The sequence below is a fragment of the Aythya fuligula genome, chromosome 8 (genome assembly GCF_009819795.1).
Source record: "Aythya fuligula isolate bAytFul2 chromosome 8, bAytFul2.pri, whole genome shotgun sequence".
Taxonomy (NCBI): Eukaryota; Metazoa; Chordata; class Aves; order Anseriformes; family Anatidae; genus Aythya; species Aythya fuligula.
In genome coordinates, this window is record NC_045566.1 from 23,812,167 (window position 1) to 23,831,060 (window position 18,894).

Below are 18,894 nucleotides of genomic sequence, written 5' to 3' on the forward strand. Positions count from 1 at the left end.
TGTTGCAATGGCCTGTTACTATCCTTATAAGAATGGTTTGCCTTTTCACAGTTCACACTGAGTAGCACTAAGAGGGTAGGAGGCTATGCAAGCTCTGCTCCCTTTGGTTCACAGAGGACAGGTCAAGCATCTTCACAGAATCACAGAATTTCTAGGTTGGAAGAGATCTCAAGATCATCGAGTCCAACCTCTGACCTAACACTAACAGTCCCCACTAAACCATATCCCTAAGCTCTACATCTAAACGTCTTTTGAAGACTTCCAGGGATGGATCTTCCAGGACAATGTTATCAACAAGAATCTTCCCACATGCTTTTTCTTATACAATTACATTTTCTTATGTGAATAAATTTTCTCTTACCTCCCAAGGTGAATTAAAAAGCATTGCTTTAAAGGCAACTTCAACATACCATATAACAGCACTAAATTATATCCAAGAACACTAACTCCCTGAGACAATGCTGTACTCTCTTTCTAAGACAAAATGACAATGCATATACTCAGAGTCATAAGACTGATGACCTTCAATACATATCTTAGTTACCTTATCCGATAATAAAAATACCACAGGAAGAAAGTTTGCCAAAATAAAAATGGGAATATTTATTATCTTTTCTACTAAAGCAATGCAGATCTTTTGAGATTATACATTGGTCTTTGCAAATGTTTCTACAGCTGAATTCATAATTTTCAACTTTGTAAAAAAATTAGACATGGACTTCTCAGAAACAAAGACACAGGGCATGTCGCTGAACATCTGGATAGTTGGGATGAGCTCAGAACAACTGTTAGTAGGGATGAGCAAAGGAAGCTCATGCTTATGCTTAAATTCTGGCATTCGCATCATCATAAACTTATGTGGGACAAAATGGGTACATTTTCCTTATGCGTTTTAGGCTCACTTCTCAAGCTTTCAGAAATCAGACTTTTAAATACTGAGTTTGATGAAGAGAACCTAAACATTACTTAGTAGCCCTACATGCACATGATGCAAGGGGAGGAAAAAAAATTGACCCGTGCATACAGTACAAGACAAACTGTAACAATTGTCAAACGTGCGCTGGACAAATTTAGAGTTTATGAAAAGTTTTATTTGTTGTCATGAAAATAGTTTCAGAAGCACATAATTATATGTATTTTGCAGTCATCTTCACTTGGCCTCCTGAACTTTCTTGGCATTCTGTTTTTCTTTCGCCTAGAAAGCAAAGGGAGATACCGTTAAACTCTGATATGACAGATCTACCTTCTATAGCTTTGACTGACTAGTCATTCTATTACTGAACCTTCAGCACAGAATGTTGTAGAAAGAGACATTCAAAATGTGCATTCAGATGCTTCAGAGGTATCCTACTGCTGGTTTACTACTAATAATATTTTATGTATAACAGCATGTAAGGATACATATAGGCATAAGTTTATATAATACAAAAGAAATGTTAAAGTTACATAATTCCTGGGGGTGTGGAAGCACTTCTTTTTATAACAGAAATTTTAACTTAGAATTTTCCTATCTCCACTCATTTCTTTTAGCTTACAAATAACTCTTACTAGTGAAAATATTTTACTTCTCAGACAAAAAATATATTCAGATACAGATTATCTGGAAAATATTAACAGGTGAATTCAAGATTAAAGGAAGATTTGTTCCAAGAAATGTAATCTAAGTAAATATAATTCCTCTAGATGTCTGCAATTCAGCATCAGGTTGGGTGGGACTGTTTGTCTGGCCTGAGGGCAGGAAGGCTCTAACAGGGATCAGGACAGGTTAGATCAATGGGCCACATCAAGCTGTGTGATGCTGCATCAGAAAGGCTAAATGCTGGGGGCTGTACTTGGGGCATAACAACCTCATGCAGTGGTACAGGCTTGGGGAAGTGGCTCAAAAGTTGCCTGGCAAAAAAAAGAGGTGGTGGTGCTGAATGTGATTCAACAGTGTGCCCAGGTGGCCAAGAAGGCCAATGGCATCCTGGCTTGTATCAGAAATAGCGTGGCCAGCAAGATTATGGAAATGATTGTCCCACTACACCTTGAGTACTGTGTTGAGTTTTGGGCCCCTCACTTCAAGAGGGGTACTGAGCTGCTCCAGTGTGTGCACAGAAGAGCAACAAAGCTGGTGAAGGGCCTAGACAACAAGATGTATGAGGAGTGGCTGAGGGAACTGCGGCTGTTTAGTCTGGAGGAAAGAAAGCTGAAGCTTTTTTTGCTCATTGCTCTTTGTAACTACCTGAAGGGAGGCTGCAGAGCAAGGAGGGTGTCAATCTCTTTTCTCAGGTGAAAAGTGATAGGATGCGAGGCAACTGCATCAAGTTACATGAGGGGAGATTTAGACTGAATATCAGGAAGACTTTCTTCATGGAAAGGTTGGTTAGACTTTAGAACAAGCTGCCCAGGGAGGTGTTACAGTTGCTGTTCCTAGAGGTATTTAAGAGACCTGTGGATATGGTGCTTACGGACATGGCTTAACGGTGGACTTGATGATCTCAAAGGTCTCTTCCAACCTAAATGATTCTGATTCTATTCTATGGGCATCAAGAAAACACAGATAGTTCCTAAGAGTGTTCATTGTCTCTCCCCCCCTCCTCAACTGGAACATCATAAAACCAGACTAAAGTTACTATTATAAACTACTACTCTACAAACGTACTCTAAGTATATTTAGCTAAATGAATATACTCATTAAATAATATTTAATTCTTTTTTCAAATTAATAATATACAGATCTTTTCTGACGTGAGTTGAAAATGAGGGATACTGGCTAAGGCACATCGATAGATATACAAGCTAGTACAATCATCTAATTACAATTTAAATACTTAAATAGCCATATTGCTATAAATATACTTTAACAACCTTGTCAAGGTGACAGACACTTTAAAAAACATGCTTTAACATTGATTTGCTATTAGGGTTTATAATAATGGCTAGATACTATACAAAGGGCAAAGCAATGAGCCAGTGAATTGGTACCGGGACGAAGACAATGAGGACAATTTTCAAGTCTTCTGAATTACCAGAGTTCTGTGCTAAGGTTGCCATCTAGCGTTGACAGCTAAATAAATCACCAGAACAGCTTTAAAGACTCCTGCTTGGCAAAAGGGATCAGCCTTGTACCTAGGTATCTGTACACGTATACTCTTATTTTCAGTTCAGAAAGGGATGTTAAGGTAGCATGGCAGAACTTCTACTACATAACTGAGGTTCCACACCACAGCCTTAATAGGAATTTTAATTTTCAGCGTAGAAAAATCCAAAATCATGCTTGTACCGTAGATTTTATGTGCTGTAACATGACCTTTACCTGATACTGGATTGCCTCTTCCTTTATCACCATCAGAAAACTTCATTTATGTTATCAAAGAGGAGATTGAACACTTTTATGCAAAAGCATGCTCTATCTCAAATCTCTGTTAGAATTCTACCTCCAGAATCACAAGGGACTATCAGATAAACCAGCAATATATTTCAACGTAGCAGTTTCAATAAATGAACCCATGCCATTTATACTGTCCTAAACAATTGACTGCATTTTAAAGAGGGTATAAAAAATTACAGCAATACATTGGCTTGTTTCTTATAAATCAACTGAAAAATACTCACTTTTTCTACTAATGGTATTAACTGTTGGTGTTCTGCTAAAGTCTTCAATAATTCCATGATGAAAGGTAAGTAGTTATGTTTTCTTCTAATATTTTCAATCTAAAAATGAATTTAAAACATTAAAAGATTATTTTGAGCATAGTGAATTTGCTTATATAATAATCATATAATAATTCTGTTAAAGTGAGAAATACACAAAGAATTGACAAAACAAAACTACAGAGAATGCAAACTGACTTGTAAGCCTTATGCTAAAAGGAAGCAAGCTAGTAAGTAACATGTAAATTCAGGATTGGCAGGTGAATTTATGTAAAATATTTAGCACATTGTTTTTCTAACACCCATTCAATTCCCTCAAATTAATTGCAACAGACTCCCATAGACATAACAGTTAGCTTTCTCTTGCATTTTTCCTATACTTTAATCAAAAAGCAAAAGCTACATACCTTATATCTTTTTAATTTTTGGTTTTCTTCTTCAATTAACATCTGGTATTTTGCAACCTCTGACTGTATAGAACTTAACATGTTACTGCTTTGATCTGTATCCATAGGCTCCTCCTTCCACAAAACAGAAAGTGTTAAACAAAGTTAGTGCAAAAAAGTCTTGCCTTTTGAGTATTTCTATTACAGAAAGATTCAGTTTTGCTTACAGTTACAGTAATATTCAAGGAATTTCTGCAGTTAATTTTAAGTGTATTATTGTTTTTTAATTAGGAAAATAATGGTTCAGTTATCACAGTTACCAGATTAGCCAGGACAGAGAGCCATATTCTGTAGCCATCCTGTACTGAGTGCTCAAATTAGCTCACGCAGGTGATCCCTGGGTATTACCAAGGTATCTCCAGCACAGCATTGGACAGGTATAGTAATCCATCCCTGCTCTTATTACTTGGAAAGGAGGTGAATAATAAAGACAGAACTGTCACCAAAGAACTACTCCACTACCTTAAATACCATGACTTACCTCTGCAAGTTGCCGCTGTAATTCTGCAATTCTCTGTTCATATATCATCTTTCTGTCAGACACAATAGCCATCAAATTAAACCTTATCTCGCCTTCACTGTATCTAAATAAAAAACAAACAAACAAATCAAAATTAGTCTCAAATCAAAAAGCCTCCCCCAGGATTTCCTTCCATTATAAGGGAATACATTTTTGGAGGGCTGGGGAAGGAACATAAAGAGTTCTATTAATTTAAGTTGTGCTATGGATCCAATCCTGCCATGAAATAAAATCAGACCTCAGATCAGCACTACCCAAACTGTAACTCCTAATAACCTGTTCTTCCAAGATACTACTGTTCCTGCCTGTGGTCCAAAAAAAAATAAATTATTTGAAACTGTATTCAGAAAAGAAAGGCACCAGGAAAAAAAAAAAAAAAAAAAAAAAGATATGTCTGACAACGAAATTTGTACAAGACTGCTGCATGCAATAGCTTTTATTTCCTTCTTACTGTTATATTTTAGACAGTAACATCCCCATACGATGTGAAAAGTACATTCAACAGTTAGATTAACAGTCCTTCCGGAGTTTAAATTCTCCAAATGGGGTGTGGCAGTCATATTTTGCTTACCAAATAAAAGTCTCCAAGTAAAAGATATTCAAAATTATTTTCTAAAACCAACATAAAATCAATTTTAACATGTTTACGGCTGTAACTTGGGCTCACAGCTAGGAAGCTGTGAAACTTCTGTAGTGCCTTTTTCTAGCTGAAATTTCCAAAATAACCAACATACGTAAGGAAAGTTTTTCTTCTATAAATACCAGATGTATGAATATATTTATTATCTGGTATTTTGAATTAAAAGTGCATGCCCAAACTTTATCCATGGTAATGGCACTGAGTTTTTCACTTGTGAAAACCCATAGGTGTCTAACAGTTAAACTTGCTCGCACTTTTTCAGAGTACTAGCAGCATCTCTCTTCACTACAGATACCTACTTTGATTAATCATACGGGAACACAGCGTATTTGAGACTTAATCTATTCATCACATTTGGCTCATGTTGGGCAATAGGTTCTGAAGTCACGCTGTGATATGCGCATAAAATGATGCACAAGCTTCATTCCTTAGAAATTCAGTTGAAAGCCTTTAATTGAAGGAAATCAAGAATAAGGATATATTTTTTAAATATGTATAAGGAGCCGTATTTTAAAAGCATCATGATCATTTACTTTTGTATACGTTTCTCTATGACAGGCCGTACAGCACTTATCCAGTCATCTTGATTGCACGCACCTAGAAAAAAAATAAAAAAATAAAAATTACTTATTCAAAGCTTATTGAAGATTCAGAACTTGTATAATTCTGGATTATGCACCAGTTTCTGATAGAATATGTACTAAGTTCTTCCTAGGCAAGAATCTTCCTAGGCAACTGCAGTCTCAAATTGATCACATGATCTTTTGGGGAAGTGGATTTACACTTTTTTGAATAGCTATATTTAGATAACTTCCCAAAACTCAGTTTTGGGAACAAAACTCAGTTTTAATAGCAAAAGCATCTAACATTTACCATGGTGATAAAGAACAGAAGAAAATTCTAATTTCAATGAGAAATTGGAAAATGGTTGGAAATCTGTAAAAAAAAAAAAAGGATGGACTCTTCAGAGAAAGAGCACAGCATATCATACCTTTAAATCTTCATATTGTATGAGAGTGTAAGAGATAAGGAAGTAAAGGAGACTATTGATTTTCTTATTCCCTGTCTTAAATAATTATTTTCCAATAAAAGTTCTTCTTTTTCATTAGGCCTACAAATGTGACCAATTGTTCCAAAGAATGTGAAAGAGCACAGAAAAAGGAAAAAAGTAATGGTAATCACAGCCATTCTATTTAGGTGAAATAAAGAGTTAACACTGCTTATGGAATACTACGTTAAAAAGCCAAACAGAAAAAAATAAAATAAAAGGATATATGATTGATAGCTTAGTCTCCTGTTTCTCTTGCAACCAACTAAAGATTCTCAAGATTCTGTTTAGACTAACTAAAGGTTAATTTCATAAATTGATAATGTCTTTCTAGCAATTTCAGGACCGTACAATAAATGAAAAAGCTTGTATGATCTTGTGACCATAATAGTTATGCTATTGATAGATGTGCTGGTTGTAGTCAGCAGCCAGACTGAAGGTGATATTTAGCAGAAAGCCATTACTCAGCCTAAAAATAAATAAAATTGTCAAGCACATTGAGAAAAGATGTTGGAAACAGAGTTTGGAACACTCTGGCTTATACCAGAGTCAAAAGAAAGTGCAGAAACATGGTAGGACTGTAACTTTTCAAGATACAAGATGTTACACGTACCACAAGTTAAGGAAGACTACAAGACATGAAACAGGAACTCTAACAGAGAATAAAAATAAGCTATGAGCAGCTATTCTCTCTGATATATTTTGGAAAATATTTGCTACCTATGGAGAAAGTGGGCACGGTGTAAGTGTCAGCTGCATAATGTACAACTACATGGGGTCAGCTGTACTTCCCCAGAAACAAACAATAAAATAAAGGGATACATTACAATTAACCTGTAGAAAAACAGCTTTCAAAACATGACATGGGAACTGTTTTGGGTAACAATACCACAAACAAAAGATAACATTGAGAATAAGGGGAACCATGCATTAATTGTAATGAAAGCAAAAAGCATTACATGGTTTTAATTTTTTTTTTTTTTTTTTTGAGACAAAGCTGAAAACAACTTATTTCCTCACATAAGAAGAGCAAATAACCATCAGTATATTATCAGTGCTTCTCAATTTGCAACAAAACTATTAAGGTATTAGAAACCCACAGGATTACATAGGCTTTTCATTTGATTACTGGATGAAAGGAGAGAGAATCAGAAACCTAGTGGAAGCAGAAAGAAAAATGGATTTTCAGATTAACAAAAATAAAACAACATGAATTTCTGCAAAGTATGCGACTGAGTTGTACATTAAGAAAATCTATATATATTTTAAATAAAGAGCTTTATTTGGTCCTAGAACATATATACAGCCAAATTGTTCCACCAAGTTATTGTTAAAAGGAAGGATGTTCAGAAAAGATGAAATATTACCTAAATCAATTGGTCCTTCCCTTAATCCATCTAGTTCATATAGCCGTCCATTAACAGGAACATAGCTTACAAAGTGAAACGCATCTTCTTCTTTTGCTGAAGACTTTGCATCAAATTCAAACATCTGTTGTCTGCAAAGAAAACGTAAGAGAAAAAAAGAGATCTGAGATTAAAAAGAACTTGCCTGAATTCTGCCTAGCTGGAAAACATGTAAAAGACTTGCTACCTGGCAAAACTGTTGTGCACTTGCCGAATCACTTCTGAGTTGCTTAGTGCCAAACCTTTCATCTGAAATTAGATAAAAAAGTTAAATTGTAACTCATCGTATATACAACACCGATACTTAAAATACAGAAAATAGTAAGCACTTACCGCAGCATCAAAACTTTGTGAAAATTCTTTAAATTCTGACAAAGTCTCTCCTAGATGGATGTCTTGATGAGCGCAATTTAATAGCACACTCACTATGGCTTGAGTAGCACAAGCATTATTTATTACCTACAAGAAAGTGCAAGCGTTGAGAATTTGCTCAGTACTGGTGACAAAAATATAGTTTAAATTTGGTAACATGTTTGGTTACACACACTGTCCTCGCTGATTCATGTTACTGCTTGCCTCTCAAGACAGCAAATCTAGCTGAGTAGCCACAGGAACAACTTTGCTGTAGAAGACCAATGAAACGAACACTGAATGTTGTATACTAGTAACTGATTAAACTAGTGTTTCACACCTCTGTTAGAAACTGTCATTCTACTGACTACCTCCCATTTTGTCCATTAATAAAGGACAAAACAACAAACAAATAAGGAAACAACACAAACCAGGAACCCTCTGATTTTAGTGGAACGACCAGTAAAACACTACTCATGGCAAGCTGCCCAAACTATATTAAACCTAGTGTTAAAAAACAAAAGAGTCATCCTCCCAAAGAGGATGTCATTCAAATAGTTCAAATAATCAGTATTCCTAACAGGATCAGAAGCACTCTAAGAATATTCATTTGGGCAATAAAGCACATAACCAGACCTGGAATGTTTTTCTTAAAAGGTTATGCTGGACAAAACGTATCAAATTTTGCTGAATGCCATATGAAATATAGATACCACACACACACACAAAAAAAAACACTTGTTTCTTACTTTCCAGTGTACCTATCCTTCTCAACAGAACATTTAAGTTACTATTGTGTGACTGTTCCTTAGACTTGAGCTAAATATTCTATTTTTAGAAATATAAACAAACTCCTTCACATTACAGTTGTGCCTTTAATAGTTTTAAAATCATATCCACACTAATATATATATAGCATTTAAAAAACATAAATGAGACCATAATACCAGAAGGACTTCAAATCAGCAGTTTTTTCCTCAGTGAGCTGAGAAAAATAATGTATTTTCAACCTGTGAGACTACTTTTCAATGGCAAATGCTACTTAACCTTCGGATTGGGAGAAAGAATGTTGCTTTTGTTTAAAAAAAAAAATAAAAAAAATAATAATTTCAGGACTGAATATGAAACCACTTCCAACAAAAAATAAGGGGTGCAGGGGGGAAGAATGAACAACTTTTTTTCATTATCAAAACCATCAAATTCTCCTCACTGAGTGCAAAGAGTTGTCAAAAGTGGGCAGAAATATCTGGCCATGTTTGCTTTTCTTTAATTCTCTTTATTTAAATTCTGTCGATCAGCATTGTCCCCTGCATTGCCATTCCTGCTCCAGAAACTGCCTCAGAGACATCACTTGTTTCTCTTGATCTTTTATGAAATCCTACTGTGTTAACACTATACGCCGTATTACACAGTTATTTTTTATAGTTCATGACATTCTTCGTTCATACTATGTCTTTCTAGTGCAGATCATAAAGTAATAATAAAACACTTCTTAGTTTAAGAAAAATACAATCTGGTTGTCTTAAATTTCAACCAAGAGAGTCAGCTGCACATGCGGCACCTGAAACAACTTAAATGGATTGCAGGTAGGCAAGCTAAAGGCTGCATTGCAGTTAGGAAAGAAAGAGCATGGAAGAAAATCAGTTGAGGGTAGTGAAATAACAAACAGCAGCAGAAAAAATGAATAACACAGACCAATAGAATGAAATAATTTGAAATCAAACTGTAACATAAAGGGAACCAAAACCAAAAGATTCTCTGCTGTGTGACTACGGAGTGGAATCAGACACTGTTGTAAGAGTACTAGGTTGAAAACAGGAGGATCTGAAATGGATTAGAGCAGGCCGGCCTGAAGCAGTGGTACAAACATTGAGGGAACTCAGCTGACACAGGAAGAAGGCAGGGAGGACAGCAGAGACCCCATGCAGTGAAGCACGTGCTATTAAAATGAAGGTACACTCGAGCAAACTTCAGCTGCAGAATAACTCACACAGGATATTAACAGCAGAGAGCACACCATGTGATGATAATTCTCACTGAAAAATCAAGATAGAATGATGAGTTGCTCTGGCAGACTGCTAACCCAACAGTGAATTCAGAAAGGGAAGGGAAAGTAAAAGAGACATTTTGAGTCTAGAGGCAGATCCTCACAGAAGCTGGACCAGCTGGATACAGGAGCTTGAACTAACAGCAAAAACACAAGGAAAAAAAAATAAACTCAGCATGGATTTGTGGTCTTACACTGAAAGGCAAATATTGGGACATTTTTGAATTCCAAGTGCAGTATGGAAGTAGTCTGCTTAAGTGTACAAGAACCATCTTAAACTATCTTGTCTTACTGCTAGAAAACAATACAGAACAAATGCAGATCTTAGACCAGTGCTAATGAAATGGAAACAAGTTACAGAACTAGAAATACTCCCAAAAATGTGAGGCAATAGGGAAGGAAAAAGCAGTAAGAAGAGAGTGCTCCAGCAGAGCAACAGGGGGAAGGGCAGGTGATTGATCTAAAAGGACAGCGTGGTGCTGGAGCCAGACGAGGGAGAAGGACCTGGTGGAAGGAGGAGGTGCCCAGCTAGCAGCAGCCCACAGGCAGGGCCAAGTACACTGACCAAGGAGGCGACTGTGGTACCAGAGGTAGATGAGTGCAAGGCTTACTTAGTACACAGCTCAGCATCCTGTCACTGCATGCAGCCAGTCCAACACTGCTGTACACGCAAGCTATTAAGTCCTTTTGGAGAGAAATGGTCAGGATGCCCATCTACCCCAACTTCCAACATATCTCCGTTACTTAAGGGTGTCTTAGTGTTGACTGCAAACATTTTCTACATTCAGACAGCATGACAGTACACACAGGTTGTCCTAGAAAAAAATCTTTTCAGCATAATAGTTTGAATTGAAGAAATTATGGAGGATTTTCTGCATTTGTCCAGAAATCTCCAAACTTACTGTATATTTCTGTCCAGTAAGTCCTGGAGCATTTGAACATTGATTTGATCAATATTCAAGGATTCTGACTTAAAGCAGACATCCATATTTGAAAGATTTTGCTGTTGGAAGCTACAAGCTCCATTTAATAATATTTGAAAAGAAAATGAAAAGCTAACAAACACAAACCAACCACCAATACATATGCACTAGCAAGATGCAGAAGCCAGACTCAACACCCTGGGAATACTGCTGCACTGCCAAGTGACACTTAGCTAAAAAGAAACCATAGCAAGGAGCTACTTGACAAGGCTATTTTGCCACGCTCTCCCATTAAGGTTCACAACTCCATAAGCAGACACCTTTCCCTAGCAATTCAGCTCAAGTTTCTGGGTCATCTTAAGGTTGTAGTACTTTGAGTCCTCAAATTACGTCCTCCATCCGATGGATCACCTAGTTTGTTTTTCAAACAAAACTTCTAAACAGCTCTGTGCTGTAACTACTAATACAACCAGCAAATCTCAAGGGTCTACATGCTAAGCATCAAAGCATTATAAAACAGTTGGCTTTACAAAGCCCAATGGCACAAAATTAACATTGAAACTTATTAATGTTTAAAACTCCTATTTAACTTAATTAATCCATCATTTGGTAAAAAAAAAAAAAAAAATAAAATATACAATCTTCCTGTCATTATGTTCCATTACTAAAAATCTTTCTGATTTTCATCAGGTGTGTATCCAAGTTCATTTAACTTCTTATGATGTTATCTGTTATCTCCCGTTTTGCTTTAGCATGGGTGTCTGGTCAATTTTAATGTTACCTAACCTGAAAATGTCAAAAAAAGAGTTTGAAATCAACTGAAGTATTTGAAAAAAAAAAAAAAAAAACACAATATTTAATGTGCTCTTATTAGTGGCACAAAGATAACTACAAACCCAAGTTTTTTTTATTACATTATCATTAGCAAGATTTTGCTTCTGAAAGTACAGACTTTTTTCCTGATTAATGATGTTATTGTTTTATTATCACAATTGTAATGTTCTATCATCAGAATGCAACACAATAAATACATGACACAAAATAAATGCATTATATCAATACTTCAGTAATAAAAACTGAAAGGGTTATTAAAATAATAATAAAAAAAGTAGGCAAGTTTACAGCTACAGCTTTCTTTTCTGTCAAAAGAGGCTTCCACTTCCACAGCGGTCAGCACAGAGTACAGCTATTCAAAACGGTGCTAAAGACAGCTGAATGCATGGAGTGGTACAACCACATAACTGCTGCATGTAAAAATAATGGCAAGGGCCTACTGAAACAACACAAAAATCAGGAAATTCAGAGTTAAGGCTGGAATTGTATCCTTAACTCACCTCATTGTGCCTAGGTATCCTAGCTCAAAGGGCAATTCATCCAGAGTTCTGTGACCCCCAAAAGAGGGCCAAATCATACCTAGGCATAACAGGGAGGCCAAATTTAAGATGAGTGCACGTAAAACTGACCAATAAAAGAAAAAAAAAGCCTTTAATATGTATGCAGATTTGACAGACTTTAAAATTCAACTCCTCCCCCCTCCCCAGCATATTCATGATTTAACCTTGTTCAGGATGGAATCGCCATTTAAAATTCCGCTACAACATCATCATGAAAGTGGGTAGGAGCAAAATATGAGCATGCAAAAGCTTATAAAAATCAGGTTTCCTAACACAATTTGAAAGTTGTTTTGCTGGACAGGGTATAGGACTTGTAGCCTTTTATATCTAAAGTTTCTTGCCAAATTAAATAATTTTCAACGTATAATATCCAATTAATATTGAACAGAAATGGAGCTACACTATTAATATAATTTCTTTCCAATATTGAATTGTTGTTGCATATTAACAGCTTAGTCTTGTTCATAGAGGATTCAGAATTTCATTTTAGAACTTCTCTGCAGTAAGACGTATTATACCCAATCTCTTTAGATGATAACATTTAAAAGAAGAAAATGTATCGGAATGGGAAAAAAAGGCAATCAACGAACTTAATGAGATTTTTATTGGCCCAGCGTCACGTCAGTTTTGAAGAAACAAACAGGCTGGTAATCTTAAAAGCCATACAAATCTTGCTAACCCAAACAAGAAATCTATTTGTCCTGGGCTTGCATCCTGTAAATGAACATATAGTTATCTTATTGATCACTTTTTTTTTGAGATGCTAAAAATAATAATAATAAAAAGATTCTTGAAAGATAACGCCCGTACCCTCCTCAAAGCCATTATAAGATTGGCCTTAAATATGTAAGGGGAAACTAAATAAAGAAGGGACGTGAACCCTGCAGCACGATAGCTGGGAGAAGTTGCTATTTTACAACAGAAATCTTTAATAGCAATGTTTGTCTTCCCTTCTGCTCCCGGGTGACTCAGCAAGATTCACAGACTGTGGTTTCAAGAAATACAGTAACATCACCTCTACCATCAGAGAAGCTCTTGTTCCCACTCACCTTTTACCAGCTTTGGCCTATACATTGTGAAACTAAATTAATACATCTGACAATGTGGCAGCAGACTAACCCAGAAAAACAAGCACAGGAAACCTACAGAAAACTGCTTGCTAACGATCTGCACCGGCTCATGGAAGTTCAATGAGCATCTGAGCCATTGGAAGAGAAGAGAACCATGCAGCCAAAAGGAGGCAGGCTGGGAGGACCAAGACTTCCATATTCTAATCAGCAGCAAATATTCACATCAGCCACTTGCTTGAAAAAACACTTATTAATCCTCAAATCACAGCTCATTGAGTTAAAACTCGCACCTTGGAGAAGTCAGCCTTAGTTAAAGCCACCGGAACTAAACAGGTGCTATACATTGCTGCCAAAATACTGAAACCAACTTGTTTCATTGATCTCTTGACTTGTAATTTTCATTTCTTTGCAGCTACTTCACTAGACATTCAGTCACAATTCCTCAAACCCTGCAAAACTGAACTGACGTGAAACATAAACTACATCTGTAAGGAACGTTTTGATTTTGCCAAGCCAGTGTACTCAACAAACAGACTAAACTAAAACATTACAAACAGATTATAATTTTAAACTCTTTTAAAGTTACTTTTGAACTATACGTTCAGTGTCATCCAGTGGAATAACTAGGAACTATTATTTTAAAATAGGGAACACTTCTGGAAACTGCTTTCCACACTTAATGAGTCAGACCAGCACACCCACCCTGAAGAAGTGCAGGTGAAGGTGGAAGGAAGATTAGAAAGGTCCTTCACCTCCACAATGAGAACTTTAACATGTTGGGATTTAATTTTAAAAGCAAAATATGAATGCTTCAATGAATGCTACAAAACAAAGAAAGCTTTTTTGTTGTTAGCCATGATTTTTTTCATATTTTTGTTAGCAAATCTAACATTATCTAAGTTTTCTGATGTACATTCTGCAAAGCCAAGTTAAAGCTCAAAGCTCTTCTTAGCCACTTACTCTTACACAGTGTCACATTCCAAAAAGGAAAATACTGGGGGGGAAAAGCAGATAAAGTAGAGCAAATAAATGCTGTGAAACTTTTGAGCTGCTACCTACTCATAGGAAATGAGAGAAAATCTCTTGTATGAGGATAAATTTGTGTTCATCTGAGAAAAAAACAAAACAAACAGAAAACAAAAAAACTTTCTACATTCATATCTGAGTTACTTCCTCCTGCCAAGTAGCTACCCTTTGACAGTTGTATCAAGGATTTTCTCTGAGATTCTTTGCAACAAGGCTACTCCATAGCCACAGCCTATTGATCACTAACAGTAGGTTTGATTATGTAGAAAGAATAACCTAAAGTGGTGCCTATCATGCCAATCAAGCTGTAAAGACAAAGGTAAGCTACTGCTGATCACTATATCCAAGAACGATGGACACTGATTGGCAGGACTCAAGAGCTGCAGCAGGGGAAGAATCAAGAAATAGTATTAAAACAGCCCAAGGAATAAAGTCAGCCACAACAGCATGAAACAGTAAGGTAAAAGGATTATAAGAGAAACTAATTAAAGACTATTATCTGCATAACAGAAGCACATATAGTCAGGTGAGCTATAAATATATCTTCTGATTCCATTGCTTTCCACATTTCTGTTTCTAGCTAGGAGTGCACGGACAATTCTTTATATCCTGAAATTTACATACGAAGCACTTCTGCATTTGTGGAAAAAGACGTGAGTGTGTGAGGCTTCTCAGAAAGCCTAATGGTTTGCCCTTTGATAAAACATATAGGGGTATCATTCTTGTTTGAACAGTTTCAATTATATCTTGAAAAAAGTTTCAAAAAAATATTACACACTTCTGCTTTCATTCTGGTTATTTTCTCTCGAGTTTTTTGCTTGTAAACAGTACAACAATATGCAGAGCAGCCTGTCAAAGGTAACACAGAATTTCAGCACTATGCTGTATTTAATGAAATGCAATGGATTACATTGGCAAAAATAATCATCCCAATTTCAACTTTCTGATTTAAATACTTCAAACTTAAAATTTACAGACCAAACTAGTCTGTAAAGTCTTAAAGAAAAGCATTATCCCTGGAAACATATTGACCTGACTGCAGAGTATTTGATAAACTCAAGAGACAAGAACTGGAGTGAAAAACATTTTTTCCTATGATTTGTTGAAAGTGGTTTCAAAAAAAGAACAACAAAAGACACACAAACCAAAAAGAACCAACACATCAATAAAAAAGCTAACTACAAAACAAGCCTTGCTCCTTCTGTCAAAAACTAAATAATTCTTTATGGTACAGAAGAGTTGCTTGCTCTTATTTATTTGTCAGCCCTCTCCTATACAAATTTTACTTTTTCTATTCCTGATAATATTTTTGTTTGACTTGATTAGCAAAGCAAATCTGATTGATCTGTCATCTTATACACTGTTTCTTGTCCCACAGGACTTGTTGCAAGTTATTCCACCTTGCAAAATGTTAATTTCTGCTTTCATTTTAACAAAATGCTAGTTTACCTTTCAGCATTAAAAGCTCTGTTTCATGACACATCTAACAAAAATACTGAACTTGCCGTACCTGTTTAGCAAAAAATATTGTATCCAGTCTGGAATCCTGAACAACAGAACCTGCTGGTTCCTCTCCAGGCTGCCACTTGAATAGGAAAATGAGCCCGTGTACTGGCCTAAAAAATAAAATTGATAGGAATAAAAACAACTGTATGGAGGAAAAGCATCAAAGCCAGAAACACATACTATAATTGAACCATATGCTGCTACAGTAATTGTTAATCATTTCTTTCTAAACACTAGGAGCTGACACTGGAAATTTTGGACCTGTTCTTTTAATTAGGCAGAACATACTTCAGACTTCTTTCCACGTATGCTAAACAATTGCAGTCTGAATTGGCATTTAGTAGTTTTCATAAGTCAGGACCAGTTTTTCTGGTCACTATAATAATTGCACAACGTCCTTTTGAATTTATTAGTGATTGGGAAATATTTTGATAGCTTTTTACCAATCGCATATATGAGCTGGAACTAAATTTTTGATACTCATTTTAGGCTTACATAAAATATTCAAAGAACAGAGCAGCTCTTGTGAAACTTCACACTTTGACATATCACTCCAAGAAGACACTTTTCTCTTCTTCTAAAACCATGTCTTGCTATTCAGACTACTTGTCTTGCACTGAAAATAGCTTTTACCGCATGTGGCACCGCATTCAGTACCCACAGCTACATTAAAGCAAAAACTTATTCATCGTATCAGTTCAAAATTGAGGTTATCTCCACAAAGGCGCCACAAAAGGTTTGTTTGCAAGAAGTGAACATGGTACTGTGCTACATAAGAAACTCTTCTGAACCTCTGACAGCATTAGCAGTAGGTCTGTTGCGGGAATTTGAAAAATGCTACATGTTAATGTATTATTAAACATCTTCAAGTTACAATGTTGTATCTGTAGATGGGAAGGAAGGAAGCTGGTGAAGACTCAAGATACACAACTGACAGTAAAAACAAGCAATGCTATAACTTTATGGGCAAAACAGGGAAGATTCCAATGGAGCACCAGATGAAGTGTATGGCTCAGGCAGCAAATAATCCACTACTGAAGTAACATTTCTGCCATTCAGGTGCCACTTGCAAAATACCTTTTTATATTCTTTTTATATATATATATATATATATATATATAAATATATACACATAATTATTTTTTTTGTGAGACAAAAAGAATCTAAAATCATACCTTCCATATTGATTGCTACCTCTCTGGAAAAATTAAATATATAAACGTAGCTTAACTGCACAGCAGTAGAATGTGGCCTAGGCTGGATGATTTTTTCTCTTAAAATATTGCTTGCAAACACAGATTAACACTTAATGCATAATGGAGAGAAGGGCAAGTGAATTACTGCTGCCGAATGAAGACAGCCCTGTTACAAATGATATCAGTCATCGTCAGTTATGACACGACTATTTGCCTTCACACACAGTTCTGTAGGAAAGATGGATAACACAAGTGCCTAGCTCCAGTAAATTAATTTAAGACAGCAGATAAAATGCCATGTTATGCAGGGAAGAAGGGAGGTAAGTTTTAAAAAAGCAACGACCAAAAGTTAAGCAACTTGTGAAAGGATGTAATTCAAGCCAATGACAAAGTCATCAGCAGATTTTCACGTTCTAGTTGCTATTATCATCTCTTCCCATAAACAGAAAAGCCATCTTACATACCAATGCATTAATAAAAGGTCATTTAATTACCAAGTACTTGATTAAATTAGGACTACAGGGAATGGCCTCGAGTTGCACCAGGGGAGGTTCAGGTTGGGAATGAGGAGACATTTCTCCTCAGGAAGAGCAGTCAGGCGTTGGGATGGGGTGCCCAGGGAGGTGGCGGAGTCACTGTCCCTGAGGGGGGTTTAAGGAAAGGTTGGACCTGGTGCTTAGGGACGTGGTTTAGTGGGAATATTGGTGGTAGAGGGACTGTAGGACCAGATGATCTTGGAGGTCTTTTCCAACCTTAATGATTCCATAAATCAAGATCCTAATTAATTTCTGGGGAAATTAGGAAAAAAAAAAAAAAAGAAAAGCCACCTTCCTGAGTTCAGTACATTTCTTTTGGAGAGTTCACACGAGCGTAAACTTAGAAAATATGCATGTCAGAAAAGAAAGCTCCTTACTTCAGTTTTTCAAAATTTTCTGGCTCCAAGCTCCAAATTTCTTCAACTTGTGCTCCTCTACAACCTGAATGAGAAAAGAGAGGTTTTCTCAGGTGCTGCACTTAAAAGGCGCATAATGAATAAAAAAAGGGAAGATTGATCTATTAGTTAAACAGAAACACAAGCAAAGTGGACTAGACTTTGTGAGGAAAAAAAAAAAAGAAATGAGATGCGACAGGAATTATAAATTAACAGGCAAAATGATTTTGTTTCTATCACCAAACGCCCCACAGACTGCCCCGCCGACACCACCACGCACCCCCTGTGCTGCCAGAGCTATAAAACGCGCGTCTATTAAAATTTCACCTCTGAGGAGCGGAGGCAGCCCCAAAAGGCTGCCCACCCCCTACCTCCATCCCCACCTCCCCCCTGCCCTCTGCTCCTCCGCCGGGAGGCTCCGAGCCCCCTCAGAGGCCGTCCCGCTGCCCCTTCCCGCCCTCCTTCCCTCACCGAAGCCCTTGATGAGCTCGGTGAAGACGCCGGGGTCGCTCTCCATCAGGCACCACTCCCCGGCGCTGCTGCCTCCCGACATGGCGGCGGCGGCGGCTCGGAGCCCTGAGGGGACGGAGCGAGCGCGCGAGGGCCGCCAGCAGCGGCACCGGCTCCGCGGCAAGGCCGAGGCGCGGCGCTCCCTTCCCGGCAGCCCCCGCAGCCCAGCTCCGGGGCGGGGACGGGGACGGGGCCGGGGATGGGACGGGGCCGGGGCCGCTCCCGCCTCCATCCGGGCACTGGG

At 37.1% G+C, this 18,894-nt stretch overlaps 1 protein-coding gene across 1 annotated transcript; it reads right to left on the reverse strand.

Annotated features, from left to right (window-relative positions):
• Positions 1–578: 578 nt before the first annotated feature.
• UCHL5 (ubiquitin C-terminal hydrolase L5) lies at positions 579–18,796 on the reverse strand. Its single transcript, XM_032192703.1, has 11 exons — positions 18,612–18,796; positions 18,123–18,186; positions 16,018–16,123; positions 8,030–8,155; positions 7,884–7,945; positions 7,658–7,788; positions 5,776–5,839; positions 4,564–4,666; positions 4,044–4,157; positions 3,598–3,696; positions 579–1,195 (listed from the first exon to the last, which is right to left on the reverse strand). The coding sequence occupies exons 1-11, from the start codon at positions 18,691–18,693 to the stop codon at positions 1,151–1,153; spliced, it is 996 nt and encodes a 331-aa protein (XP_032048594.1). The 5' UTR covers positions 18,694–18,796; the 3' UTR covers positions 579–1,150.
• Between the last annotated feature and the right edge of the window lie 98 nt (positions 18,797–18,894).